This window comes from Calypte anna, chromosome 13, assembly GCF_003957555.1.
Source record: "Calypte anna isolate BGI_N300 chromosome 13, bCalAnn1_v1.p, whole genome shotgun sequence".
NCBI classification, from domain to species: Eukaryota; Metazoa; Chordata; class Aves; order Apodiformes; family Trochilidae; genus Calypte; species Calypte anna.
In genome coordinates, this window is record NC_044259.1 from 11759526 (window position 1) to 11786021 (window position 26496).

Here is a 26496-nt window from a genome sequence, read left to right on the forward strand (position 1 = left end):
CCCTGGGATCTGGGCTTCTACCCCAGTTTGCCTGCAGGAGCAAGATGACACTGAGACTCCTCAGCATGGGCTCACTCCTACTCACACCTGCCCCAAATAAATCGACCACTCTCAGCCCAGGGTCAGCAACAGTCAGGTTTTATTTATGAAACTAAAAATTGTCTTTTCCATCTGGGTAAATTCCTGGATTAGTGGCATGTTTGGGTATGAATCATTTTGCACCAAGACAGACAATAATTTCCCTACTCAGACTCCTTTGCTCCCCTCTGTGAGACACCCCCCTCCCCCTTTGAAATGTGGTGCCACTTTCCAGTGAAAAGCAAGCTGTCCTCTGCAGGGAACCCAGTGTCCCCTGAAGCCCCTGAAGCTGTGGTGACATCAAGGTGGTGGGTGCATGTGTGCTGGCTCAGACACCAAGAGCAGCAGCTTAGTCCTCCCCCCCACACAGGGCCAGCAGAGCCTTGCAGTAGTCGCCAGAGGTGTCCTTCTGCAAGAGGGAGACCCATGTCAGAGAGACACCTACAGATGCCTGCCCCAGGGAAGCCCTGTTCAAGGTTCTGGGTATGGGGAAGATGTAGCTCCACGCCCTGGCCACCCCACAGCAGTGGAAGATGTTGGCACATCCTCCAGGGCTGGCTAGAGCAGGTTCCCCCTTCCCAGGTGATGCTGGGCCCCCATGCCACTCATGGCACCTCTCAGAGCTCAGGTCCCTGCAGGGCTCATGGCCATAGCTCTGTTGGACAAGGTGACAGACACACTAAGGAAGGGTTGCCCTTTGTCCCCTCACCTCAATCATGTGGTGCAGTGATTTGTCAAACAGGTCCATGAACTCTCCCCGGATGTTGAGCAGGTCAATCTCACTCCGGGAAATCATGATCCGGGTGAGGGTCCTCTCATCCGTGCCAACACCCTGCAAAAAGGAGCTTGAACAAATAACCCCAGAGGGACTGGGACACAGGGACCTCTCCCATCATCTCCAGCACTGTCCAAACTGCAGATCTCCCCTTGGACATGTGCTGGGTTTTGCTGCTGGCACGACACAGGCCTGCCACGTCCCTTGATAAACCCCAGAAAGCTGATGCAGGATTTGAGCTCAGCCCTTCCCCGCTCTGCTGGGGAAAACCAGGGGCTTAAACCCATCATTGTTGTGGGGTTGAATCAGAGAGTATCAAAGAGCATCTGCCCACCATAGCCCCCTCCCACAGCCCAGCCCCAGGAGAACCCATCTGCACCTTCATGGATTTGTAGAGCTTGTCAGCAAAGAAGGCTGGCTTGTTCTTCACACTGCGGACTGCAACACAAGAGGAGGAGAGAAAGTGGGCTCCTGGATCATGGCACCCAGGGCACACATCTCAGTGAGGAGCTATGCCACTCTTGGGTCAGCTGCAAACCCTCCTTGGCACAGGGATGGAAGCTGGGCCCCATAGAACACCCTATAAATGCCCCGACTCCATGCCGTGCTGGGAGTCTCTGTGACCCAAAGGCAGCTGGAATCTGCTCCCAAGTTGCCTGGACAGGTGAAAGGGCTGCCTGCCCACCCGGGAGCCCATCCCTGAGTGAGCACTGACCGATGGCCAGGAAGGCATCCCTGACATCTCCTGACATCCGCTTCCTGATAGCGTGCTCCACGTCGTGGTTGGTCATTTTGATGAACTCCTGAAACACTGGGGATAGGGGAGAGAAGAAGGTCACTGCCAAGCTTCTCTATTCCTCCTCTGAGCACCCAGAAGACCTGAGCCTCAACCATGGAGACTTCTGGACAAGATCAGGCCTGGGTGTCCTCAACCACCCACCCCAAACGCCATCTCCTCCCACCAGTGGGGAAACAGGGCCACCCCAGCCTCCCACTGCCCAGAAATTGCATCCAACCCAAATCAAAGCACTTGTGTCACAGCTCAGGACTTAGCAGTGACAGAGAATTGTGGCCCTACCTCTGCGGAGCTGGGGGTAGCTGCGGGTGCAGAGGATGCTGAGGAATCGGGTCTCCAGGGAGTCACTGGATTCATTGCTGGAGACATCAGCAAGTTTCTGGGAGAGCAACCAAGAGTGAACAGGGAGACAGGTACAGTGGAGAGGAGCAAAGATGTCAGACACCTCTTCCTAGGACATCCAGTCCTGAGCACCCTCTTGCAAAAAGAGCAGCCTCTTATTAGCAGGAGAACAACTTTTTTTTTTTTTTTTTTTTTTTTTTTTTTTTTTTTTTTTTTTTTATCCAAAAAGACATTTTCTATGCAGAGATATGTGCATGCTCACACATTACCTCTGAGAAAAGAAGTTTTCCAGTTAGGAATTTTGTTTTTGTCTTTTGGTGAGGATGTTTTGAGGGAGAGGTGGCTTTCCCTTTCTCCTGCCCTGCCCTCTCGCTGCACAGTGCTACAGGGAAGTTCCCTTGTGCAGGTCCCATCTGTCCCCTTGCCACCCCATCCTCATGCAAGGACCCTGGAGTCCTGAAGAATCAAGCACAGCTTTCATGGCCAAGAAGTCCTGGCATGTGGGGCTGCTCCTGCCAGCCCTGACCCTGCAACCCAGGGCCCCAGAGTCCCCTCAACATGCAGAAGGCTGAGGAGCAAATGAGCAAACACTCACCAGGGTCTCAGCAACAACCTGGCAGAGAGAAAGAGAGAGACAGGAAGACAACAGGGTGAGAAGGGTGTTGCTCAACCATTATCCTTCCCTGACAAAGTGAGGGAAGTCTAGCAAAATCTCCTAAAATGACCTGTCTTCAGCTTCCTTGTGGGTGGGCCCGATCTTAGGACCTGTGTCCTCCTTCTGATTGGCCTCTACACCTGGAGCAGGGCTTTGGCCAGGCAAAGTGACCTTCATCCCGCCCCTGGGACTTGGGTACCAGCCCGTTGCTCCTTGGGGAGCATCCTTGTTTTGCTCCCAGGCGGGCAGCGGGAGGAGGGGAAGCAGAGTTTTGCTGCCACCCAGCTGGCTCACCCCTGTGTTTATCACCCCTGGCTCTCTCTTTTCTCTGCAGCAGGTGGGGACGAGCAGCAGCGCATGCAGGGGAGGGGGGGGTGCCGGCAGCATCCGCTCCCTCTGCCGGGCAGAGCCGTGCGGCAGCCGGGATGTGCTGGAGCGGGACGGACAGAGCTGGGGGGCTCAGCCGGCACCAGATTCACAGCCTCTCGGAGAGAAGGCTTGGCCTGAAGGAGCCAAGGTGCACACCCGGAGGGTTCTGGGCCCCAGCACCCAACCGCACCATTTTTTGGTTTTTCAGCCTTCCCCCCTCCACCCATGGCTCACCACAGCCTCGTAAACATCAATCAGGCAGCGGTTTGGGTGCTGGCAGGGTGAAAAACAGCTTAGAGCTCCGGGCTGCCCCGTGCACAACGCAAAGCAGTGAGTGAATCCTACAGACCAGCCCAGAGCTGCCTCTGAAACTCCAGTGCCAGATCTCAGCATCGCTGTGTGCTACCCCCAAGCGGCAGCTCGGCACCAGAAATCGTGCAGCCTCCCCCTAGGAACTCCCCGGGTCTGAGTCTCGGGCTGCTCTCAGGGTGTGTAGCTTGCCTGCTACATCAGAAACCAGTGGTGGTTTCACCTCCCAGGGTGTCACTTCACTTGGCTTCTCTCCCTGCAGCTTACAGAGACCCTGCCCCAGCAGCATGTGCTTCCCTGAGGGTGCCATTTCCAGACCAGGGATGCAACATCCCCATTTTTTCATGCAGAACTTGCAACAGCACTGCAGTATGGTTCTCACCTTGGCATCTTCATGTGCCTGAGTGAGGTCCTCTGGTCCTTCATCACGGTTGCCCTGTGGTTTAATACAAAAACCATGTAGCTGGGGAGAAGCCATCTCTTGGGAGAACCCCAAGAGAGGAGGTGGCAGACAGGGTCCAGCAGCACTGCCCAGCCTGGCAGTGATGCTCTGTCTTCTCCAGAGTCATTGCAGATTCCCAGTGCTGCCTGTGGCAGGGAGGAGCCAGTCCCCAGCCATCCTTACCAGAGCCAAGGAGACAAGAATCCTCTTGAAATGCCCTGATGTGTCAGAACTCAGGTCATCTTCCAGGCTCTTGTGGTAAGCTGTGGAGAAGGGGAACACCTGAGCTCTGCACCCTGTCTGTAGCTCTGCTTCCCACCCACCAGTGCCAGCTGTGCCCACAGGCTCTCCTGTGCTGTACCTTCCTGATATGCCTCGTTGATAGCTTTTATCTCCTGGTTGTTCCGTGTGGCCATGATCTCAATGAGGATGCTCTCGTCTGTGCCAGCCCCCTGGAAGACAGCAGCATGGCAGGGTGCTGTGGGTGGCAGTGCTGGATAAGGACAAGGTGGCATCATCACCCTGTCAGTTCCAGGGTGCTCGCTCTAATCCCAGGCCTACTGCATGTCTAAAGTCCATGTCCAGCAAATGGCCCCAAGGGCTGGTAGAAACCAGCACAAAAATGTCCCCGTGTTCTACTAGTGGGATCCTAAGTGGTGCATGCCACTGCTTTGTCCCCATCCTGGTGGCATATGAGCTGGCTAGAGCATAGTGGGCAGCAAAGAGGCCAAACAGGGCTCCCAGCAGGTCTTGAGTGCAAACCAGGTCTTTGTCCTAGTGCTCTCTGCTCTGCTTTCCTTCTGTGCAGGAGAGAGTCTGGGGACTTGCAAAGCTGGGGTACAACTACAGTGAAAGCCACCTTGTCCTCAGGTGCTGGAGCTGATCCCATCAGTTACCTCCACAGCCTTCCTCAGCTGCTTGGCATCGTACTGCGCCGGCGTCAGCATGAGCCCGAGGATCAGCTTGGCCAGGCTGCCCGACAGCTCAGATTTCAGGTCTGCCATCAGGTCCTGCAAAAGCATTTGAGGATTCAGTCCCCAGCTCCTTCTGCAGGGACAGACCGAGTGAGACAACGCTGGAGAGAAAAGTGTGGAGACATCTGGGAAGACCTTCAGTATAGTTTAAGGTCACATTTTGGGGGTGTGACTCTGGAAAGAACCTGGCTCTGAAGTCCTTTGTGCAGGACTGAGGAGGGGGCAAGCAAAGGAGGGATGCTCTGCCCTGGGGCTGGTGGTGCACCCACAATGGGAAGCTGATGGACAACTTGGTCTTCCTTGGGGGGAATCACAACAAAGCAAACCGGGGTGGCCCTGGCTGCCCACTGCTCTCTGGGCATGATTTTTATCAGTGAGGGACAGGTCTCTGTGTGGGAGGGGGCAGGATGCAGGCAGAAGGAAGGAGCAGGGTGGGAGGGGGGCTGGCAGTACCCTGCCATAGTGAGCCTTGTAAGCCTTTAGGATCTGCTGCCTCTGTGCATTGCTCCTCTGTGTCACCACATCGATGATGGCTCCTTCATCCGTGCCTGCAACAACAGCTGTGATGCTGGGGAGAGCCAAGGGGGTCAGCAGAGCCACACTATGTCACCCCTAACTGCAGGCACATCGTTGCCTCCCTCATAAATGGGTGATGGGGAAGCTCCCTCAGCTCCCAAACCACCTCTTTCCCCCTTCCCAAGGCTTTCACACAGCCCTGCGTGGTCCAGGATGGGTTTCCTGCCACAGGAGCTGTGAAGGAGCAGCCAGAAGGAGCGGGACACTTGGTGCCCACTTACCCAGGCCCTTCATTGCTTTCCTCAGCACTTGTGCATCCTCATCATCATTGAAATTTCCCGCAGGCTGCACAGTTCCTCGGAGCTGTGAATGCACAGAGGGGACTGGGTTCATCCCCCAGTTGGTGGGATGAAGGGAGGGATGTCAAGAGAAGGGGAGGTATGTTGAGAAGGGGGGAGAGGGATGTTGAGAAGGGGGGGAGGGATGTTGAGAAGGGGGGGAGGAACGTCAAGAAGGAGGGAGGGATAGTGCCACCTGGCAAGCCAAAAGCAGGTTGTGTGTTAGTGCAAGCACCTGGAGCTCAGTGAGGATGTCCCTGCCACTGTCACCCCTGCCACTGAGGGATAAATCATAGCCAGCCAACAGAGAGCAAGAAAACAATGACAGACAGTCCCTGGAGTCTTAGTGTCCTGCTTGGTGTTATACCCTCATCCCCCACTGCTGGGACACCTTGGCCAGGCCTGGCCACATCAGCTGAGAGCCAGAAGAGTCACTGAAGGGGTGCCCACTCCTGCCCTGTCACTGTACCCTCCTGCATCCTTACAGCTTCCAGCACATCTCCATCCTCCCCTTCACGCGGGGCTCAGGTTGCCTTTTCTGCACATCCCAAAGCACCCGTGGTGGGTGCCTCCAGCTGCATGCAGGGTGCTGTCTCCTCCATGGCCAGGCCGTGCCCCAGCATCAGGGTGGGCTGCCCAGGGAGCAGGAGGTGTCTGGTGGGCACCAGAGCCAGGGCTGGTTGGGCGTGATGCATTGCACAGACATGCAGGGCTGGCTGCCCTGAGGGAGGGGGCTCTCAGAGAGAGGAGGGGGCTCTCAGAGAGAGGAGGGGATTAGTGGAACCTGTGGGGGGCAGCCAGCCCTGCCAAGGTTAGGTCCCAACAACCTCACAGTCCCAAACCAGAGAATGTTGTCAAAAAACCCCAGAGAGAGAAAGAGGCAGAGCAGAGGTGCAGGGCTGGCTGTGCCTCACAGCAGAGAGGAGAAGCTGGGGGTCCCAAGCTGGCAGAGAGCAGAGAGAGGGTACCAGGGGGCTGGGGTGTGCTGACCTCTACTTTGACCACTGCGCTAAGCTCCCACATCCGATACGCCACCTGCGCCGCCTCGGGGAAGAACTCACCTGCAGCACTGCAAGGGGAGGGCAAGGACAGGGGACAGTGAACCATGGAGACCCCCAACACCCCATCAGCAGCCACCACACCTTGCTGGGCCCCACACAAGGGGCACTGGGGGCAGGAGGTGGATGCTTGCTGTAGGGCTGGGTGGGAATGGGGTGAAGTGGGTGGTGAATCCCGGCTGCCCCAACCAGAGCATCCTCCCTCTGGGTGTTTGTTTCTGCTCCACAGGGCTGCCACATGCCAAGATGGGGTGGTGGGCAGTGCAGAGGGGCCACAAGGCCCCCCCATACCCAACTGCTGTCTCTGTGGGTGCTGCTGATCCAGGTGCTCCACCAGGCTCTGGCCCAGAAGTTTGTACCCAGCACCAAGGGGACAAAGAGGGACAAAGTGGGTGATGGGTGATCTTACTCATCATCCCCTCCGCACAGCTTCAGCAGGGCCTTCTTGTACTCCCCAGAAGTGTCCTCCTGCAAAGATAGATGGAGATGGAGAATCATGCAGCAGGGAGGGTCAAGGTAGCAGGAGTCCCTGAGATGGACTCAGAGATGGAGACCCACCATGGGGAAGCTGGGGAGGGGCTCAGTTCTCCCACAGGTGTGGACATCATGAGGGAGGTAGCACAAGCAGCTGCTTGGAGGGTGGCTGGGTGCCACCAGCACTTACCTTGATCATGTTGTAGAGGGATTTCTCATACTTGGTCCTGAACACCTCCCGGATGTCCAGCATGTCGATCTCGCTGCGGGACACCATGATGCGGATCAGGGTGTTGTCTCTCGTGCCCAGTCCCTGCAATGGAGAAGCCCCTGCATCAAGCCTGGGATGGCCAAGTGACCCCTCTATCAGTTTTCTACCCAGACTTGGGTCTGAAGAAATAACTCCTTCAGAGGGGAGAGCAGAGACCCCTGGTAACAGAGGTCCTGTCCCCATGGACTTGTGTCACCCTGCCCTCCAGCAACATGCTATCACAAGGAGACCCCTCCTCTGGCCAGCTTCCTACAACACTACAGGGGACCTCCTGGAGCAGGAATGATCCACTCACCTTCATGGCCTTGTAGAGCCTTTCAGCAAAATACTCTGCTGTGCTTCTGACACACTTCACTGTGGGAAAATGGAGGCATGGTGAGGGGAGCCAGCACCGAGTATCACCACTGCCCCAGCACCCCTGGGCACCACATTCAGCATGCTCACCCGACCCCTGAAACCAGGTAGAGCTGCAACCCCAGCCCCTCTGGCTCTCATGTTGAGCCCTCCCACCCAGCAAGGACAGTGGTGTTTTTGCAGCACTCCCCACGCAGGGGCTGACTTACCCACAGCCAGCATCAGCTTCTCAAAGTCACCAGAGAGCTCTGCCCGGATGCTCCTCTCAATTGGCTTCCCAGAAATCTTCATGTACTCATCAAAAACTGTGGGATGAGAGCAAGATGATGCCTGGAGAAGCTGCCAAGATACCTTCAAGCCCAACCCGAAGCTCACAGGAGATGCTCACCCAGGCGGAGGTGCTGCTTGCCTCTCCGGCCAAGGATGTAGATGAACTGGGCCTCATCTGTGCCCCATTTCAGCTCGCCAGCTTCCAGCAGGTCCTTGATGGATGGGGAGGTTGGCAGAGCCCCAGTCAGGGTGCTGCTCACATGGAGCTCTGCCCAAACATGGGCACCCTTCTGCTTTTCGCAGGCCTATGTCCAGATGGTCCCAGTGCCACCAGCCCCATCCCTGCCTGGATGCCACCCATCCCAATGACCTGCCAAGCCTCACCTTGGCATCCTGCTCCACCAGGTCCTCGCTCACCACATCATCTTCCTCCCTGGCACCCTGTGGGACAGAGACCAGAGCTCAGCCCTGCTGGGTGCAGGCACCCACCTCCTACAGATGCTAGACAGATGGACATACCTGCAGCAGAACAATGAGCATCTTTTTGAAGTGGCCTGATGTGTCTCCAACAATGTCAGCCTCCAGGTCTCTCTCATAGGCTGGTGGAGGAAGGAGAGTTTAGGGCCTGGAGAGATGGATCCCCTCACCTCTGCCCCTTGTCCTGACCCAAAGAGACACAGGGCAGCCCCTGCCCTTACCATCTTTGTAGGCAGCCACCAAGTCATGGATCTCCTGGTTGGTGCGGGAGGCGAGGATCTCAATGAGGCATTTCTCATCTGTGCCAACACCCTGAGGGTAGAGATGCAGCCCCATGAGCAGCGGGGTCAGCTGGAGTGTCCTTGGAGGGGGCTCGGGGGGGCTGCCCACCCCTTACCGCAATGGCATCTTTGATCTCCTTGGCGTCACTGTAAGCCGGGGGCCGCATCAGGCTCACGATCAAACGCTCAAACTTCCCTGTCAGCTCGTACTTGAGATCTGCAATGAGGTCCTGAAGGAGGGGGAGAAAGGGGCTGGGAGACCCTTCGCTTCACAGCATCTCTGAGAGGGTCCAGGGGGAGTGGTGGGTCCCTGCATGGGCTGGTTGGTGGCTTCCACAGCCACCCGTGTCTGCAGCAGAGGCAGGGACCAAGGAGTGGTTCTGCTGTTACCTTTCCATAGAGGGACTTGTAGGCTTGGCAGATCTCCAGCCGCTGCTTGTTGCTTCTGGAGGTGATGAGGTCAAGGATGGCCTCCTTGTCACTGCCTGTGGGGAGAGACAGAAGCCACACTGAGCTGGGTCTCACCCCACCCCATGGCTGGGCTCGTCAGAACCATCCTGCTGTGCCCAAAGCTGCTTCCAACTCAGGACTGGGAGAAGCAGAGCTGACATGGCTCCAGAGAAAGGGGAGCCAGGAGGAGTCCTGGCATGCTTCTAAAGTGGACAGTTAGCTTGCAAGGGGAGGGGATGTAGGATGTTCAGCCGTGCAAGGGTCAACTGAAGGAACAGGGGACATCAAGGTGGCCCTGGGGTGACAGTCTGGAGGAGCATCCATACCAAATCCCTTCATGGCATTGTACAAGGCCTCTGCATCCTGGTTGGCATCAAAGTCTGGGAATTCCTTCACCGACCCCCTATAGACCTAGGGGAAAGGAGATGAGAAGTTGTGAGGGGAAGGAGCAGCCCCCACCAGGATGGCTAAAGGAGGAACTGAAGCTGAGCAGGACTGGGGTGAGATCTTTTTCTGCTCGGGCTGCTCATAGGCAGTGCTCAGCCTCAAACATAAACCCCTCTTCTTCTCCTCAGTTGTTCCCTTTTCTGTTTGCTCTCCCCAGCATGCAAATTATTTGTGTGCCAGCTCACTGGTGTACACAGCCTTCCCTCTATCTCACTGTCACTGCTTTCTGTTTGCTGTTCGTGTCCTGTGTTTAGATCGATAGGACGCTCCCCACCACACCAGCAAGAGCTGGTGTTTAAAGAGAGAGGTTTCTTGAGCACATGTGGGTTCCCAGCTCCATCTGGGAAGGGCTCAGCAGGAAAAGGGGAGACCCCATGGGAAGGCTGGACACCCTGAAGGCAGGGGAAGGACCAGGGCAATGCCCCTGCAACACTGCTGGGAGTTACAGGGGGTGGATTGGGAGTGATGAAGGAAATAATTTTCCAACTGCCTGTTGCAAGCAGGGAAATCCTCTGGATGCTGAGGATGCCAAAACTCTGCATGGCCTCTGAGTAAGCAGACACGTTTACAGGCACAAAATCATCGTGAGCTGCTACGTAGAAAGCACTGAGAAGTGCCAGAGCTACCAACTGGTCTCTATACCCCCATTTCCCAGAGAGAAACCAGTCCAGGCTGGGCACATCCCACAGGTCCTCTCTGGAGGAGCTGCTGGCACTGGTATCCACGTGGTGGGGACCAGGTCAGGAAAGAGGAGACGCTGCCCTTCGAGGGAACCGGGCTGCACGGGGACAGATCGTATTGCATGTGATTCATCCCGAGAGCTGGATTTAGCCCCACTTCCCAGCAGCTTCCAGGCCTTCCTGGCTCGGTGGAAGCTGCTGCCCACACACATGCCTTGTAAAGACGTAAATAAGGAGCTGCAGTAAATAAAGGACGTGCCTGGAGGCAGCAGGAGAGGGATGAAGGTGGCTGGGAGGTTCTGGGGTCACACGGGTGGTGACTAGGAGACAAAATGCTGTCCCTGGTTAAAATGGAAGGAGGACCAGGGCTGTGTTCTTGCCTGCTGAGCCATCAAAGCCCAAGCTGTCATCTTTTCTCCAGGGCTGCCAGGGCAGGGGCAAGGGAAACGGAGGCATGAGCTCAGCTCTGTGCATTGCCCCATGCTCCCTGCACCCAGGGAAGTGCAGAAACATCACTCAGCAGGAAAAGACCATCCTGCCTGATGTGCCCTCCTCACACCTTCACCCCTCTCCCCCCCCTTCCATCCCCTGCTTCAGCTGCCAGGGCCCCTGACTCCCCTCCTCCAGCCTCTGAGTCATCTCAGTCCGCCCGGGACCTCCCAGCTAAAAATAAGTCAGGCTGGGGCTGAGAGGGTGGAAGCAAAATTCCCATCGTTGCTTCCCTCTTTCCCACCCTGCAGCTGCTCGGGGTCCTTGACCACTGCAGGGCTGATGCTCATCCCCGTTTTGCCGCAGTTTCCTCACCCACAGGCAACCTCCTTGGCTGCAGGGAGCCGCAGGTAATGGGGCTTGAGGCAATGGTTACTCGAGGGAATAGAAACCAGAGCCTGGCGCTGAGCTGTGAAGGGAGGCTCTGGGCTGGGACTCCTCCCCTGCCTGCCACACGGAGCAGGCTGTGCCCCACGGGCAGACTGCACCTCCCCAGCCACAGCTGCCCACCGGGGCAGGCTTTGCCACCCACGCCGAGATGTTTTGCTGGCTGCCACGGAGCACCTGCTCACCCAGCTGCCACATTGCACCAGCCCTATCCAGAAGCAGGGAGAAATCTTGGCTGGTGAGAAGAGGCCAAAGCCTTGCAGCTGGGTCAGGCACAGGCGAGATTTCTCCCCAGGAAAAACCCAAATCCCCAGTGCAACATCTCTTCTCCGCTTCCCACAGTCCTGCTTCTCTCCCCCATCCCACTGTGGTCCCAAAAGGATTTTTGCTACTTGCTGTCCCTGCTCCCACCCCAGTGCTTTCCCCATCTGCATCACATCCAGACAGTGCTGGCTGGAGAACGTAAACAGGCTCTGGGCAGCTTTGCACCCCATGCACATCACTGCAGTCCTTGCTGCATAATGAAAACACTGCCCCAGCCCTGGGGTCTGCCCCACAGCACCCTCAGTACCCATCCTCACTGTCTGGTGGTCACCCTTACCTTTCCTTTGGGTGCCATGGCTTTCCGAGCTGGAAATCAATGGAGCGAGGTCAAGGAGGAGCTGCAGGAGGTAACAGAGAAGGTGCTGTGAGTCAAAGCCCCCTCTCTGTGGGCTGCATTAGTTATGGGGGGTTTGCTCCTCCCCCCCCCAGGGTGCTACCACCAGCCCTGGTTGCAGGTGTGGTACACACAGAAGGATGACAGCCAGGCACTGCTGTCCTTTGGTTTCTGGAACCAAGATAGGGACCCCACAGGCTGGGGGCAGCGGAGATGAGCCCCCATACAGCTTCCTGCCAGCCCCGGGAGAAATCAGAAGGGGAAGAGAGTGCTGAATACATGGAAATGGGCCGAGCATCCTCCAAGGGGGTGACTCTCCACACTGCACCCCTCATCACTCCTGCTGCACCCCCCAAGCCCTGGCATCATCCCAGCTTCAGCAGCTGCTGGGGATGTCCCGTTGCTGGGCAGCCCCCACCGAGTCCCAGCAGCTTTATCTGAGTTTCCGTGCAGAGAATCAAGGCCACCATCAGTCCCACGCAGCCAGCAGAGCCCAGGAAACACCGCCGGGTTTCCAGGGTAACTCGCAGGTTGTTTTCTAACAACTAACACCATTTATAGCTGCAACCCGCGGCAGTGTGGGCTCTCCCCCCACACACCAGAGAAAGTCCCCAGCCAGGACGTTTTCTCCGAGAAAGCTGACAGAGAGAAACAGCTGGAAAATGGAGTCCAGCCATGAATGAAGTGCTGAGCGTCAGCTGAGCCACAATCCTGAGGCAGGGCTGCCTGCTTGCCTGCCTTAGCCCTCCCTCCGGGACACGTTGCACAAAAGCTCACGGTGCTGTGGGGCCGCCCTGGGGGGATTTCAGCCCTCAGCTCAGTTTCATGCCATGGAGCCAGTAGCAGGGGAGGAGAGAAGGAGGGGTGTTGAAGGAAAAATTAAAAAAAAAAAATAAAAAATCACATGAACTTCCCCGGCTTGGCCTCCACATCCCAGCAGGAACCCTCATGGAGGGGGACGCCCAGACCCACAGCCCTCAGGGTGCAGGAAACCTACTGACATCCACGAGCATCTTTGCTGAGGGGAGGAAGTTGAGCAGAAAACCAGAGCTGCCCTCATCTCCCCTTCCCTTTTCAGATGGAGGCTGCAAGCTGCAGTTGCCCTTCCCCGTGACCCTTTCATGGGGGAGAGAGCCCCCTGCGTGACCACCCGTGCAGAGTGGGGCTGCATTGCAGCTGGGTGCTGGGTGGGTGCCAGGGAATCCCAGCCCTTGGAGAATTAATGCCAGTCAGAACCCTGTATCTGACCCTGCCTACCCTCAAGGGGATGGAGAAAGCCCTGCGTGGCACAGCCCTCCCGCCGTGCTCCATGCAGGCAGCAGCCAGGCTGAGACCGCCCAACTCATCTCAGCAGTGGCAGAGACTCCCCGGCCACACCCAGTCCCTGCAGCGCCCTGTCCCTGTCTCTGTCCCTGTCCCTGTCCCTGTCCCTGTCCCCACCACTACTGATCCCTCTGCAATGGCTGAGGGAGCAGCCCCAGCTCTTCCCCTGCCCGCAGGCTATCGGGGAGGATGCCCGGGCAAACTCATCACATTCAGAGGGCAGGTGGAGAGAGCTGGGGGCTGCAGAGCCTGGTCTCGGGGATATACCTCCCCCCCCAAAAAAAAACCAAAGGAGAGGTTTGGGTGGTGGGGGTCGCTGGACAGAAAGTGCCACGAAGTACCCAAAATGATGTGTACAGCCCATCCCCTTTGCAGAACGACCCACCCTCACCAAAACCCCTCTGTTCTCTCTGGCAGCGGGCAACCCGCCAGTCTCTCCACGACCCCATCATGGCTTCGGGCTGGGGGGGTTCACCCCAGGAGCCCAGCAGTAATTTTTGCAGCCCACTGCTCTCTTGGCACAGCCACACGTGAAGGCCACGGCACCCCCAGCACCCCGTTGTCCACCCGCCAGGGTGGAAAGGGAGCTTTGCAGGGTTAAAATAGTGTCATTCGTCCCCCATCCAAGAGGAAAGGAGTCCCCAAAATCCCGAAGGGAGGGGCGGGCGTTGCCGCAGCACGGACAAAGGCGCATCCCAGCCGGACACACCCCGGGCCCCGCAGCAGCGCCCGCACCCACTCGGAAAAAGGACCGACCAGCAGTGCAGCACCCCACCACACCCCACTGCCCCCCACACCTCCCCGCCTTTTGTTAAAAAGGCAGGATTTTTCATTAAAAGAAAACTCTAAAAACCAGGATCCCCCCTGCAGCCACCCCTTGGAGCGCTCAACCCCCGGACAGCACTTTCCGCCCCTCGCACGCCACCGCGGTGGTTTTGCACAACAGGACGGGCCCCCTACATGCCAGCAGTGTCCCCCCCACATGCCAGCAGTGTCCCCGTCCCGTCCCCCCCACATGCCAGCTCACACTGAGGAGGGGCACCGCGGTCCGTCCAGCCACGCTCCCGGGAACAGCCGCCTCGGTGCGTTCCTGTGGCCGTGGGCTCGTCCTTGGCCTGCAGCTGTTTCCTCCTGCTGAGACGTCACCCTCAGACCCCGCCCGCTGTCACACCGGGCTCAGGGCTTTGCTCCCACCCTCTCTGCCATGCCAGACCTCAGCACCTCAGTTTTGGCTGCTCACGGCGCAGGGGACCCGTTGCCGGGCGCGGGGATGGGGATCGCTGAGCAGAGAAGCCCCAGCGGGGTGCGAGGGGCCGCCTGGCAGCAGCGGGGACACGGGCAGCGCAAGGCGGTAGCGGGGCCGGCACTTCACACGCGGAAATCTCACCCTCTTCCGCCCCCGTTTCCTGGTGGACACAGGGGTGCAGGGCACCCCACTGCCCCCGGGCTGGTCCTGCCACCTCTGCCCACACCCTCTCCCTTCTCTGGTCATGGTTGGGAAATGCCCGTTGCCGGCTATCCCTGCAAAAAGCCAAAGTGGGGGTGCGGTGGGGGTGGGGGTGAGGGGTTGGCCCCCCAGGACCTGCTGAAGGGGCAAGGTGTCGAGCAGGGCTATGCAAGAGGTTCCTATGGGTCAGGAGCTGAGTTGGCACAATGAGCTGGGAAGGGGCAGCTCGCTGTCCCCCCACCTTTTCCTCCTGTGCTGCATACACAGAAGACCTCACAGCACAGATGTAGAGAGGTGCAGGGTGGGTAGGGTTGTAGGATGCTGGGGTGAGATGCAGGATGAGTCTTAGATGCTCCTGCCAGGCTGTACCGCTGCCAGCAGTGCCCTGAGGCTGCTTCCTTCCCTGCCTCACCCAGGTTAACCCAGCTCCTTCACCACCACCCTTTGCCCCAGCCAGCACGGGAGCTGTGAAGGTCTGGAAGAGGCAGCAGGACTCCTCAGAAGCTTTGGCTAGTTATCAGCAGAAGCAGATAAAACCAAGGACCCCCGTGGAGATGTTGAAGGCCACTAACATGTAACCCTTCAGGCACCCAAACCCTCGTGCTACCAGCTGGCTAGAGCATCTCTCTGGGGCTGCAAAGGCAGCTGAGCTGCTCAGCCCTGGGAGATGGTGACTGTGGCAGGGACCCCAGGGTGGGCATGACTTGCTGTGCCCCTGAAGGGACTGGAGGTACCCTGGCACAGGCAGACTCTCCTGACCAGTTAGCACTGGCTGCTTCTACATCCCCTGTTGTTCCCTCAGGGCTGTCGTTGGTGTCTGGAGACCTTGCTTGCTCACGTGAGTCAGTGTGGGTGACAAGTAGAGCTTTGTTCTCCCTGCACTACAGGACAACAGCCCTGCTCTTCTCATGCTCCTGCTTTGTCACCATATGCTCAGCCCCCCTGCTCAGAGGTGCTAGCCCAGCAGGTCACAGCATCCTCAGGGGACTTAGGGCTGCCTGGTACCACTAGAACAGGCCAATGGTCAAAGCATAAACCTGTGCTTTAGGTGCTCTAGATCCAGTCTTGGTTTACTCCTACAAGGCTGATATCCCCTTTCATCTGGTCCTTACAAGCTGGTGGATGCACGACCTACATCACATCCCAATAGGTTTTTGTCCCCAAATACTAGTAAACTCAGGAGTAGAAGAGACTCAGCCTGAAGCACCAGCTATAATACAACCAAAGCTGGTTCCTCACCACAAAATAACTCTAATCCTCCCCTCAGGGCCCAGGCTTGATCCTCTTCTTTGAATGAACTGTAGATCAGCCAGGTTACATGACACCATCCTCCGTATCATTTCCCTGTTAGAAGCAACCCCACATAACAGCCATGCTAGGGCCTGGGGGCACTTATATACCTTCTGGCCTTGAGCAGCCTCACCTGAGACCCCCACTCACACAGCCCTGGGTTCCTATTTCAGCCCAGCCTTGGGTTCACTACAGCCCTTGCTTTCTCTCCTGTGCTCAGTCCCTGTGGGCTGCACCCCAGAGGAAAGCACTGCACTGGGATCATTCCTGGTGATTCTTTCATCTCCTGGGAAGGAGCACCTGGGTCTTGCTGTGCCCTGAAGCTGCAGGAACTGGGGGCTTCTCTTCTCCATCTAAGGTTTCTGCAAAGGGGCTGTTTCAGGGTGTGGAAGGTCTGTGCTCCTCTGCCTCACTGCTGACGCCAGGTCTTGGACCTGCTCTCTTCCCCTGTGTTCCCCAAGGATAGCTCAGTGTGGATGCAGCCATAACTGCAGGTACAACCACCTTTGCATCTTGACCTGGCTATATTCTTCCTCTTCTCTCCCTGTTTCCTCAAAAATCTGTTCCAGAGGTTGAGAGGAGGGCCCTGCTGTGAGGGAGTGAAAGCTGTGTGGAAGCAGTTCCCCTTTTCACCTGCACAGGCAACTTTGAAATACTAATTCAGTTCCCTTAATAGTGTCCCTGAGCCTATTAACGTTGCAGGCTTGTGTGTCTGATTTGGAAGGCGTTGTGGGAAAAATATTTCTGCATAGATTTACCATTGTGCATCCCAAAGCAGTGGTCAGTGAGGGGAGGGCTGGGACGCACCCAAAAGGGATTTAAGAGCAGAGTGGAGCTGCGGCTGCCTGGTGCCTGCATTCCTGTTCAGCTCCCAGCTGGAGAAGTTTCCTCAAAGGATGGCTGGAGTAAGCAGCTTGTTTTCAGAAGATGGAAAAATTATCAGGGAGAGATGTCCCAGATGCTGTGCAGGGGGTGGCTGCTGGTGGGGGGGTGAGAAGGCAGCCCTAGCTGGCTTGGCTTTGGCCAATGCCTTTCCAGCCCCCAGGAGACTCAGCAATTGTCCTAGAGGTTGGGAATCCCTGTGCCACAAGGGCTCATAGCCCCAAACGGGCTGCTTTTCTGGCAGAGGTGGAAAACAGGGAGTCTGGAAAGCACCGTGTGGCTGCTGGGGGCTGCCAGGACAATGTTCATGCTGGGTTTGGGTCACATCCCTAGGGCAGTGCCTGTGGGGCAGCAGTATCCTCAAGTCTTCTGCTTTCTTTTCTCACAGATGCAGTGCTGGGGCTGCCTGCTCTCTCTTTTGAAGATGCTTTCCCATAGGAAGGGAGTCCCGGGGGGCTCTGGGTGCTCCAGCCTTCGCTGCTGCCTCTCCACCATGGACCTCATTGCCTTGGGAGTGGGCTGCACACTGGGGGCTGGTGTCTATGGCCTGGCAGGGGAAGTGGCTAAGACCAGCTCTGGCCCAAGCATTGTCCTTTCTTTCCTGATTGCTGCCATGGTGTCTGCTCTGGTAGGGCTGTGCTATGCTGAATTTGGGGCCCGGGTGCTGAGATGCTGAACTTCAGTGTCAAAGGGTGGTGGGAGCACCAGTCCTCTGATGTGTGGCCCAGAGGAGTGGGAACTTTGTGGCTGGGAGGGGAGGGAAGAGAGAGGACCTCCTCCCACCCCTTATTCTGCCTATTCCCAGTTTTCCTCGTTTACTTTGGCTATGGGATCTGGCACAGCACTGCGGGCTGCCAACCCAAAGGGATGTTCCCCTGGGAGCTGCCTGGAAGCATGGCCAGGGAGGTTGCCCTGGAGCCCTGTGGGGTGGCACAGTGCCCATCTGTTTTGTGGCAATGAAAGGGGGCAGGCTGGTTCCTGAGAGCCTGGCTCCCTCCACCCTCTACCTGGGACAAAGAGGTCCCTTGGGTGCAGGTCCCATCCCATGGAGGGGCACAGCCCTGACACCAGCCCTAGGAGTTGTTTTCTCCTGTGTAAACCTCCCCAAGCAACAGGAATCCTCAGGTAAAGCCCCCACAGAAGGAGTAACATATATATATATTTATTTTTTTAACCAATAAAGAACTTTGGGTCCCATAGAGGATGTGCTTTTGGGGGAGCGGGATGCTCAACACTGGTATCCCTTTTCCAAATCCCTTCCATATCCCTGTAGTTGCTAGAGGGTGCTGGAGGCTGCCCCACCATCCCTGAGCTGGGGGGATACATGGAGCAGTGGGTGCCCTTGTGGGACGTTGCTCTGACACAATGGGCACCCCCTGCCTGAGTTGAACAACACATGGCCCTGCTAGGAGATGCTTCACACTGGTTCTCCAAAATAGCTGGCACAGGATTCTCTGGGCTGCTGCTTCTTACAGACTTGCAATTGTTACAGCCCAGAGAATGCTGGCCTGGTGCACACACACACCCCCATACACCCAGACTAAACAACCCTGATGGGGGGACAGGCCAGTGACAGCCCCTGGAGTAGTGCCTGTCCCACACTCTTGTGCACCCAGTGGAAAGTGCTTGTGTGCATCCAGCCTGACCTGCAGCTGTGCTGGGAGTGTCTTACTCCATGGGGATGCAGAGCAGGCAGTGAGGTTACTGAAGCCTGCTTCCTCTCAGGAGGATGCTCTGCTCCCCAAATATGCACCCCCAGCCATGCAGCCTCTGTCTGGCTTTAGAGGAAAAGGTGGGGCAGGTGGTGCTGCTGATGGGCACTGAGGACAAAGATTGGTGTTTGTGTGGCAGTCAGTGGGGGCATGGCAGTGATCCCTGAGAGCTGTTTGCTGGAGATGGAGAAGGTGGTGGAGAGAGGAAGGTGTGGGTGGTAGCCTTGCCTGGGTGTCCCTAGGGAGTAAAATGGGTCCAAGCAGGGCAGCAGCAGATGGCAGATGGGGGTGGCATGGGCTTAGAGCAGCCCATGAGCAGGAGGCCAAGCCCCAAAATGAGATGTGTTGTCATGGTCTGTAGCAAGGACAGTGCTGGTGGTGGCAAATGCACCCAGCTGCTCCCGTCCCTCCTGCTCTTTGCTGATGCCTTGTGAAAGCCTCTGCGGCTCAGCCCTGGGCTTGGCCACCTGCTTCCCAAGGATGCTCCCCAGGGAATGAGGTGCTTTAACACCACCAGGTCCCTGGCACCCTCCTCTCATCCTTCTGCTCATCAGCAGCCTCATCTTCCTCACCTCATCCCTGGGGGGACAGCACTGATGCTGGACATGCTTAAAGCCAAGCACCGTGTTGGATCCAGCCCAATGCACGTCTGCGTGTCCTGGCTGACCCCTTTCATCCCCAGACAGCCCCCCACAGCTTTCTACCAGAGAAAGGTGTGTGGGGATGGTACAGGGGGGATGTCCAGGGCCCACCTCAGCCCTGCAGAGGTTGGGGAAAGGCAGGCGCAAGTGTCCCATGAAATGCTCCATCACCCCGGTGGCCTGGAGGGCTGAGCTGGACCCAAGGACACCAGGGAGAGCATCCCTGGGCTAACACAGCCAGAAGGAAGCCCGGCAGTAGTGTGCTACGTGGCGATGAGGGACACCTCTCCGGCAGCCATGGGGAAGGCAGATCCATCCCCCCCGTTGAGCAGCCGGTACAGCAGCTCCTCCTTCTCACGGCAAAGCCGCTCCTGCAGCTGCTTCTCCTTCTCCAGCGCCTCGCGGGCGGCCAACAGCTCCTCCGACAGCTGCCTGCAAACACACAGCACACACACAAACACTGCCAGAGCCACCGGGAAAACTGGCACATCCCAACCAAGTGTCCTCCAGGCCCCCAGCCGGTGGCACTGGGAGCTGCAAGGTGTGTTTCCCTGTGTCCCCTGCCACTGGGAAGCCAGCGACACCGGCGCTTACCTCGCCATGACCAAGTGGTTCTGGTAGCGAACTTGGAGGTCCTCGTTCTCCTGTTGGAGGGTCTTCAACTTCTCCTCTAGCAGAAGGTTCTTCCCCACCTGGAAAGGGGGCACGAGAGTTAGAAGGGAGACAGAAAGTGTCTCCAATCCCCCTCCACACCCCGTCTTGGGGGGTTACGCTGGTGGCATTGCACCCAATTCCCTTCTCCATTCCAAGAAAGGAAGGGTGTTCCATCCACCCCCAGCTGCAATTTCTGTACCAAATACATAGAATCACAGACTGGTTTGGGTTGGAAGGACCCTTAAAGATCATCTAGTTCCAACCCCCTTGCCATGGGCAGGGACACATCCCACAAGACCAGGTTTCTCAAAGCTCCATCCAACCTGGCCTTGATTCATGTGGGGAGAAGAGATGGAAAGAGCAAAGCCCACCTCTGACCTTCCTCTTTCAACCCACCACAGTCTCCAGGTTCATCAGCTTCTTTTGCATGCCATGGATGCTCTCATTCTTCATCTCGATGACAAAATGCAGGCTCTCCAGCTCCTGCTCCCAGAAGGGACTGGGGATCCCATGCTCCTGTGGGACAAAGCTGTGGCTTTAGCTCCAGTGGGGGGGGGGCATTAGGGGCATCATCTGCCCTGAGTCATCCCCCAGGGAAAGGACTTTTCTTCCCCCAAGGGTTGTGCCTCCCCACCCCATTCTCCTGGTCCCTCAGAGAAGGACCCCTGGTCCCCTCCCTGCACCTGGATATGCTTCTTGTAGTCTGTGTTCAAGAGTGATGCCTCCACCCGCTTCATTGTCTCCTGGAAAGACTTCAGCTGGGAATTTTGTTCTTGGATCATCTCCTAGGGTAGCCAAGGAAGAAGCAGAATGGGAGATGACCAGGATTTCTTTGTGAGCTGGGAGACTGTTGGGCTATAGCACCCCAATAACCTCAGGGCAGGAGGAGCCTACATGATCCCCAGGGATGCCAAGGACCAAGGAGCTTATGGAAGCATGGTGAAGCCAGTTCATGGTCCTCAAGCCCTCCACAAGCACCCCCTCCCCAGGGAGTTCTATGTAATACCTGTAAGGCTGCCTGGGTCTTGTGATGGGACTCAACCAGCAGCATCTTCTCCTGCTCATGAGTTCTCTGGAGCTCTGCAGGGGGGACATGAGCTGAGTGTCACCAGTGTGGGGACACCAGGGCAGTGAGCCCCACCTGAGCCCCACAGTGCCACAGTGCAGGGGAACAGGGGCAGTCAGGGGGGAGCAGGCAGGGGCCTGTGGCAATCCCTGTTGTCCTGGCACACACCTTGCAGGGCTTCTGTGTGCTCTCTCTTCAGAGCATCCAACTGCTCCTCCAGCTCCAGGTATTTTTCCTTTTCCACCTGGAAAGCAGGGAGATGACAAACTCTGCGTGTCTAACCCAGAATAAGGGATGCTCTGGCTGACCTGGTCCCTGTGACTTGCTGCCAGACCTGCAGCCCTCCAGGATTTTGAATGCCTTCTTAAAACTTCCCTTCTACCAAAAATGTGAGAGCCCAGCCCAATGTGTTCCATATCTGTGCCTGGGAAGTCCTGGCTGGCCACACACTCCTGGCCCAGCAGCACTTGCATCTTCAACTCACTTGGGTGCTCATATCCTGGGTGTTTCTCCTGGTCTCTGCCTGGCCAGCATCTTTTAGCTGCTCCTCTTCCTGGCCTTGGAGGAATGTTATGCTCTCTGTCTGTTCGTTTTGCAATGCTGCCTTCTCCTTCCCATCCTCAGGGAACAGGGTGGCATTGGCTGTAAGGCAAAGGAGGCTGAAACAGTGCTGGCTGCATCCTGCTGGCAGGGCTGCTGGGATGTCCTTGGCAGCTGACCTGCCCAAACGGTGGTCTGTCTTCAGCCCCTGTCCCCTTCCCTTTGACAAATACCTCCCGTCCATCTCACTGCTGCAAATTAATACTAATCAGGATGGCATTAGCAGACTCAGAGAGGACACAGTTTGTCACACCTCCTGCCCTGAAGATGACCTGTCTACCTGGGAGGATGGGGTGCCATCATCTCTGGGATGGCACCATCCCTGAGATGCCATTGTCCCTGGGATGCTATGTGTGCCCACCCACACCAGCCCCATGTGGAGGTTGCAGCCACCATCCCCACTGTCCTCAGCCCTGGTGCAGGCTGGCTGCCCCTGGGGTTTGTCCTGCTGTTTTCTTTGCATCACACTGACAGACACACATTTTCTTCTCACCATTTTCTGTCTTCAAGACTGTGAGCTCCTGGGAAGCCTGCCCCCTCTGCTTCTTGGCTTTACGACGTCTCTGGCAGAGAGAAAGAGGGTTGGAGTAGAGGAGGACAAAGGGGGACAAGTGGCTGCAGGCAGAGGACACCCTGCAGGTGCCTGAAGCTGAGCATGCTTCACCCCTATAAAACAGGGGTTCTAGAGCAGCAGTGGTGCCTCCTCAAGCCTTCTGCCAGCCCCAGGCACACATGGGTGCAACCCTGACCTCATACCATTTCCCTGCATCCCGGATGCCTCATCATGCAGCACTGCCAATCCCCGGCTGGAAAACCTCAGGGCTGCTCACCCACCCCACTGCGACCTGGTGCTACCGCAAAATAGGCAACAAAACATTTGGAGGGAGAGAGAAGGCAGCCCTTGGCAGGGTTCCAGCTGTGGCACTTCCTCACCACCCTCCTCCTCCTCTATCCTCACTTGCCGGGATGCTCGAGGTCAGCCTGGTCCCTGGCACCTTGCAACACCCCAAACACTCCCCGGAGCTTTGCACAGCTGGGTTTTGACACAGCCCGTGGCGGAACAAGAGTGAGAAATGAAAAAAAAATAAAATAAAATAACCCTAAAGCAGAGGCAATGCCGACCTCGTGCCGGGCTGGCGGCAGTGCAAGCAGTGACCTCAGGAGTGCAGGAATGTGCATCCCGCACCATCCCACTGCTGCCGCGGGGCTGACATAGCCCAGAGCCGGGAGCTGCCTTCAGCAACACAGCTCTGCGGGATGCCTTCCAGCCCTGGATGGGTTTAATGCAGTCACTTGGAAGGGAGGAGGAAAACAAAACAAAACAAAACAAAAAACCAAAGCAAAAGCATAGAGGTGGATGTATTTTTATCCGATGCTGAAAGACAGAAGCAAAGCTCTCGCAGCTTGGCCCCCCCTGTGCTTGTGCTTCTGGGTAGGGGTATGGATGCCTCGTGGATGAGGGGATTCACCTGCAGACACATTGCTGCTCTCCAGCCCCTGGAGAGCACCCCTAAAAATATGGTTCCCTAAGGAAAGCAGCTCTGCAGCCTGCGGGGAGCAGGGACCCTGCTGTGCCCCGGCGTGGCCAAAGACAGGACGGATTAGGGAGCCTGGCTTGGGAAAAAAGAGAGGCAAAGCAAACAGGCGTCCCTGCCTCCACCTCCCCTGCAGCCCCCCCTCTGAAGCCGGAGGGAAGAGCAGTTGCCAGGGAGAGCAGGAAAACTCGGAGCCTCTGGGAAGCCAGGGCTTTATCTTCCCTTCTATGGCGTGAGCGTAGGGCACTGAAGGCAGCCCAGGCAGCGGGGTGAGGAGGTACCAGGAGGTTGGGATTTGAAGGGTTTGTTCTCCTTGTTGACAGAAATGCATAAAGGGATCAAGAGGAGAGCCAGCAGCAGCAGACAAATCTAAATACCTGTCCCAAGGCTACGAGACAAGAGTCCCTCCTGCCTCTAGGAGCAAATAAAATAGTGTCCGGAGCTAATTTTACTCCTGAGCACTCAAGAGTCTTTTAGATGAGAGCTCCACCACCAGTGACAGACTAGAAAGCAAAATGTGGCTGAAAACTAACTAAAACACAGAGGGAATTCTGTTGCCACTTCCAGAACAGCGTGTGGGACTTGCATCTCTGGCATCACCCAAAGCATTTGGGAGAGCTGGAAGATGATCCCAGTATCTGCTATGTGGTCAAGGAGAGGGCTGGAAGTTGTTCCAGCATTGGCCCATGGAAGAAGGAGTTTTTAGAGTGTCCTGCAGGTGCAGGTCATGCTTCCCCTGGAGAGTTTCAGCATGGACATTTCTGGCTTCAGTTTTGAGGAGGTTCATGCCAAAAATACCTTCTAGCTATATATATTTAAAAAAAAAAAAAAAGGTATCCATGTTCTTAGAACTAAATATTTCTAGTAGTCTGTGGCAAAACTGTTTATGGATGGATTAACCAGGATTTCCAGGAGAACCTGAGGTATCTCAAAAGGTGCCAGAAGTGGGGAGTACCTGCACAGAGGCAGTCGGTATGGTGCAGGCAGCTGGATCAGCTGCAGCCTCCCCCTCAGCTTTCAGCCTAAGGTGGGGTTTTGTACTGTTTTTTTCTTCTTCTTTTTCCTGTTTTACAAGTGTGTTAGGCAATTAAACTATGCAATGTTACCGTCATTGAACAAAATCACAAAGAGGCAGGAAACGAGCATTTAAATCCCAGCCCTGCTCCTGGCGATGAGGTTTTGCTTTGTGGCTGTGGAGAAGGGGACAATGACCTGGCCCATGACCCTAAAACTTCCCTGGGACCTGCAACAGATGCTCTGTGCTGCCAGAGCAATGCTGGAACAGGTCTGTGAGACCTGTCTTCGACTCAGCTGCTGTGCTTTTCCTCAGGAAGATGCTATCACCTCTCCCACAGCCAGATCCTTGCCACAGGCTGTACACAAACCATCCACGCTGTTGACAGCCCCGAGTTTTGCGTCCTGACCTTTCCCTGGCTCCTATTGCTACATATAGTTCCTATATCTCCAAAATAAATTCACCCCAGCCCTGGAAGGCGGCCAAACCTCAGCCCTGATCTTCTGGGACAGCATCTTGGCCTCTCTCTCACGCTGGGGAGCATGGTTGGATGGTGAGCAGTGATGGTGAATGGCCAAGCATGGCTGGATGGGGCTGGGAGGAAAAGGGAACCCCAAGAATGCCCATAGCTCAAAGCAGGGCTCTGACCATCAGACCTGTGCCTGTGCCTCCTTATCACTCTACAGACTGGTGATGAAGGACAAGTCTGCCATGCTGCCTCCCCCGGGGCACACAGGAGCTCCTGGTATGCTGCCCACCCACCAGACCCTGCCTGACACAAGCTCCCCAAGGTCACCTCCAACTCATGGCCAGCCCCAAAAGGTCCTCAGCCCCTGGCCCCATGACAACCCCCAGCCCCATGATGTGTACCCTTGGATGCCCTTGATGTTTGAGGGTTGCCTCCATCCCCAGACTATCCCAAGGCTCTCTTGCAGGGCTGCTCCAGCTCTTCAAGGCCACCCATCAGCAGTAGGGGGTGAAGGTCTCCCAGCCCTGGTACCCTGGACATCAGAATGTGGGCAGGAGTGGCTCCATGCCTGCCCTTAGCCCTTTTTTGCCATAAAGGGGATTTTCAGTGCTGCTTTCAGGATTAATTTGCAACTTAGTCACAGCAGCAGGGCTGGTTTATGGGGCACAAACCACAGTTAGCAGAGCTGAGAGGCTGAGCAGAGACTGTGAGCAGGGGAGTGCAGGAAGGGAGGTGTCTGCGGGCAAAGGGCTCTGACTTAGATTTCCGCATTTCAGTCAAAGTGTGGCTCTCAACACCTGGACCCTCATGGCTGCTGTTTGTCCCTGTCTCAAAACCCGTCTTGTGAGCTCTTGAGAGTCACAAACCATCCCAGAAGTGCCTGATCTTATGACATGGAGAAGAGTGTTGGATTTTTTTCCATGATATGGAAAAGCAGCCAAGATTGCAAGTGCTGTAAATAAAGGCACTTGCTGGCTCCGGGGCTGTTCAAGCTCCACTCCTGCTCCCCCCCCCCCACATCCCAGCAGTGGGTTGTGCTTAGTCTGCAGGGTCCCCGGCAGCCCAGCTCTCACAGCTGCCTCTCCAAAGAGCCACAGGGTTATGCTGGCACCGCGGGGCTCTCCCGGGCTCCCTCCTGCCCCTGTCACCCTCCAGCAACCACTGACACGGGCACACACAGCACATCCAACCTCGCAAATAGCTCCTGAGGTCGATGGCGGGGCGCTAGGGCAGCATGAGCACAGCAAACATTATGCTAATTAGCATCAGATAATTCCGAGACCTCAACCCGCTGAGGAGCTCTTCAGTGCAGAGCAATGTGCTGAGATCTGCTGGGGACTCACTGGCAGCAGTGACACCTTTGGCACAGGAGGGGACTCTGCACGAGGGGGGACACAACATTTGGGATGAGGGAGGATGCTGTGGGAGGACGGCAGAGGTCTGGCTGGGGGAATGCATCCCTGTCCTGTACGGGACCAGCATTTCCAACAGGTACTCCAGATAATGCACCTCCTTTAAGACAGGCTCCCCGGTGATGTGGGGGAGAGCCCAAGGGGTCCAGCAGGGCAGATGGCTACCAGCCCCTCAATTCCGGGTGCTGGCTCCCCCACTACAACACCAGTGGGGTCCCACGCATCCACGGACAGCCACACTGCCCAGTACCACTGCTTCCCGGGACAGGGAGGCACCAGGAGTGCAAGCAGGGCTGCAGGCAGACCCCCTGCCCCATGCGAACCCCAGCCCCATGGGAACCCCGACAATGCACGAACCCCGACAACAACAAACTCCCATCCCTCACCGACCCCAGCCCCGGCCCGGCCCCGCAAGCCCCCGCAGCCGGTACCTTGCCGCCGCTGGGGCAGCAGCGCAGGGTGCTGCCGGTGCAGCCCATGGTGCCCCCGTCCGGGAGTCCACTCAGCCGCGGGGTGCGGGGCTCCGGAGAGAGGCTTCCGACGGGACGGGACGGGACGGG

General features: G+C 56.9%; 2 protein-coding genes across 3 annotated transcripts; both read right to left on the minus strand.

Moving 5' to 3' along the window:
• Positions 1–122: 122 nt before the first annotated feature.
• On the minus strand, positions 123–14501 carry ANXA6 (annexin A6). 2 transcript variants are annotated; one of them, XM_030458966.1, is made up of 26 exons: positions 14241–14501; positions 11834–11894; positions 9556–9640; positions 9170–9264; positions 8896–9009; positions 8720–8810; positions 8541–8620; positions 8406–8462; positions 8140–8233; positions 7961–8056; positions 7693–7751; positions 7317–7439; positions 7062–7120; positions 6585–6663; positions 5538–5619; positions 5194–5288; positions 4663–4776; positions 4128–4218; positions 3950–4029; positions 3707–3760; positions 2587–2604; positions 1932–2028; positions 1569–1664; positions 1233–1291; positions 788–910; positions 123–487 (listed from the first exon to the last, which is right to left on the minus strand). In XM_030458966.1, the coding sequence occupies exons 2-26, from the start codon at positions 11849–11851 to the stop codon at positions 428–430; spliced, it is 2019 nt and encodes a 672-aa protein (XP_030314826.1). In that variant the 5' UTR covers positions 11852–11894; positions 14241–14501; the 3' UTR covers positions 123–427. The 2 variants fall into 2 exon arrangements, with proteins under 2 accessions (XP_030314826.1, XP_030314827.1); XM_030458967.1 differs by lacking the exon at positions 2587–2604.
• A 3538-nt stretch (positions 14502–18039) lies between these two features.
• CCDC69 (coiled-coil domain containing 69) lies at positions 18040–26496 on the minus strand. Its single transcript, XM_030459190.1, has 9 exons — positions 26368–26496; positions 21999–22068; positions 21390–21547; positions 21074–21149; positions 20846–20919; positions 20523–20624; positions 20236–20355; positions 19780–19877; positions 18040–19617 (listed from the first exon to the last, which is right to left on the minus strand). The coding sequence occupies exons 1-9, from the start codon at positions 26413–26415 to the stop codon at positions 19449–19451; spliced, it is 915 nt and encodes a 304-aa protein (XP_030315050.1). The 5' UTR covers positions 26416–26496; the 3' UTR covers positions 18040–19448.

Coding starts and splice junctions, on each gene's coding strand:
- ANXA6 (XM_030458966.1), bottom strand. Junction 8,811..8,895: donor AGATCAAAGATGCCATTGCG/GTAAGGGGTGGG, acceptor CTCTACCCTCAG/GGTGTTGGCACAGATGAGAA. Junction 8,234..8,405: donor TGGTGGAGCAGGATGCCAAG/GTGAGGCTTGGC, acceptor CCATCCATCAAG/GACCTGCTGGAAGCTGGCGA.
- CCDC69 (XM_030459190.1), bottom strand. CDS start 26,415: ATGGGCTGCACCGGCAGCACCCTGCGCTGCTGCCCCAGCGGCGGCAAG. Junction 22,069..26,367: donor GCTGCCCCAGCGGCGGCAAG/GTACCGGCTGCG, acceptor TCTCTCTGCCAG/AGACGTCGTAAAGCCAAGAA. Junction 20,625..20,845: donor AGACCCAGGCAGCCTTACAG/GTATTACATAGA, acceptor TGGCTACCCTAG/GAGATGATCCAAGAACAAAA.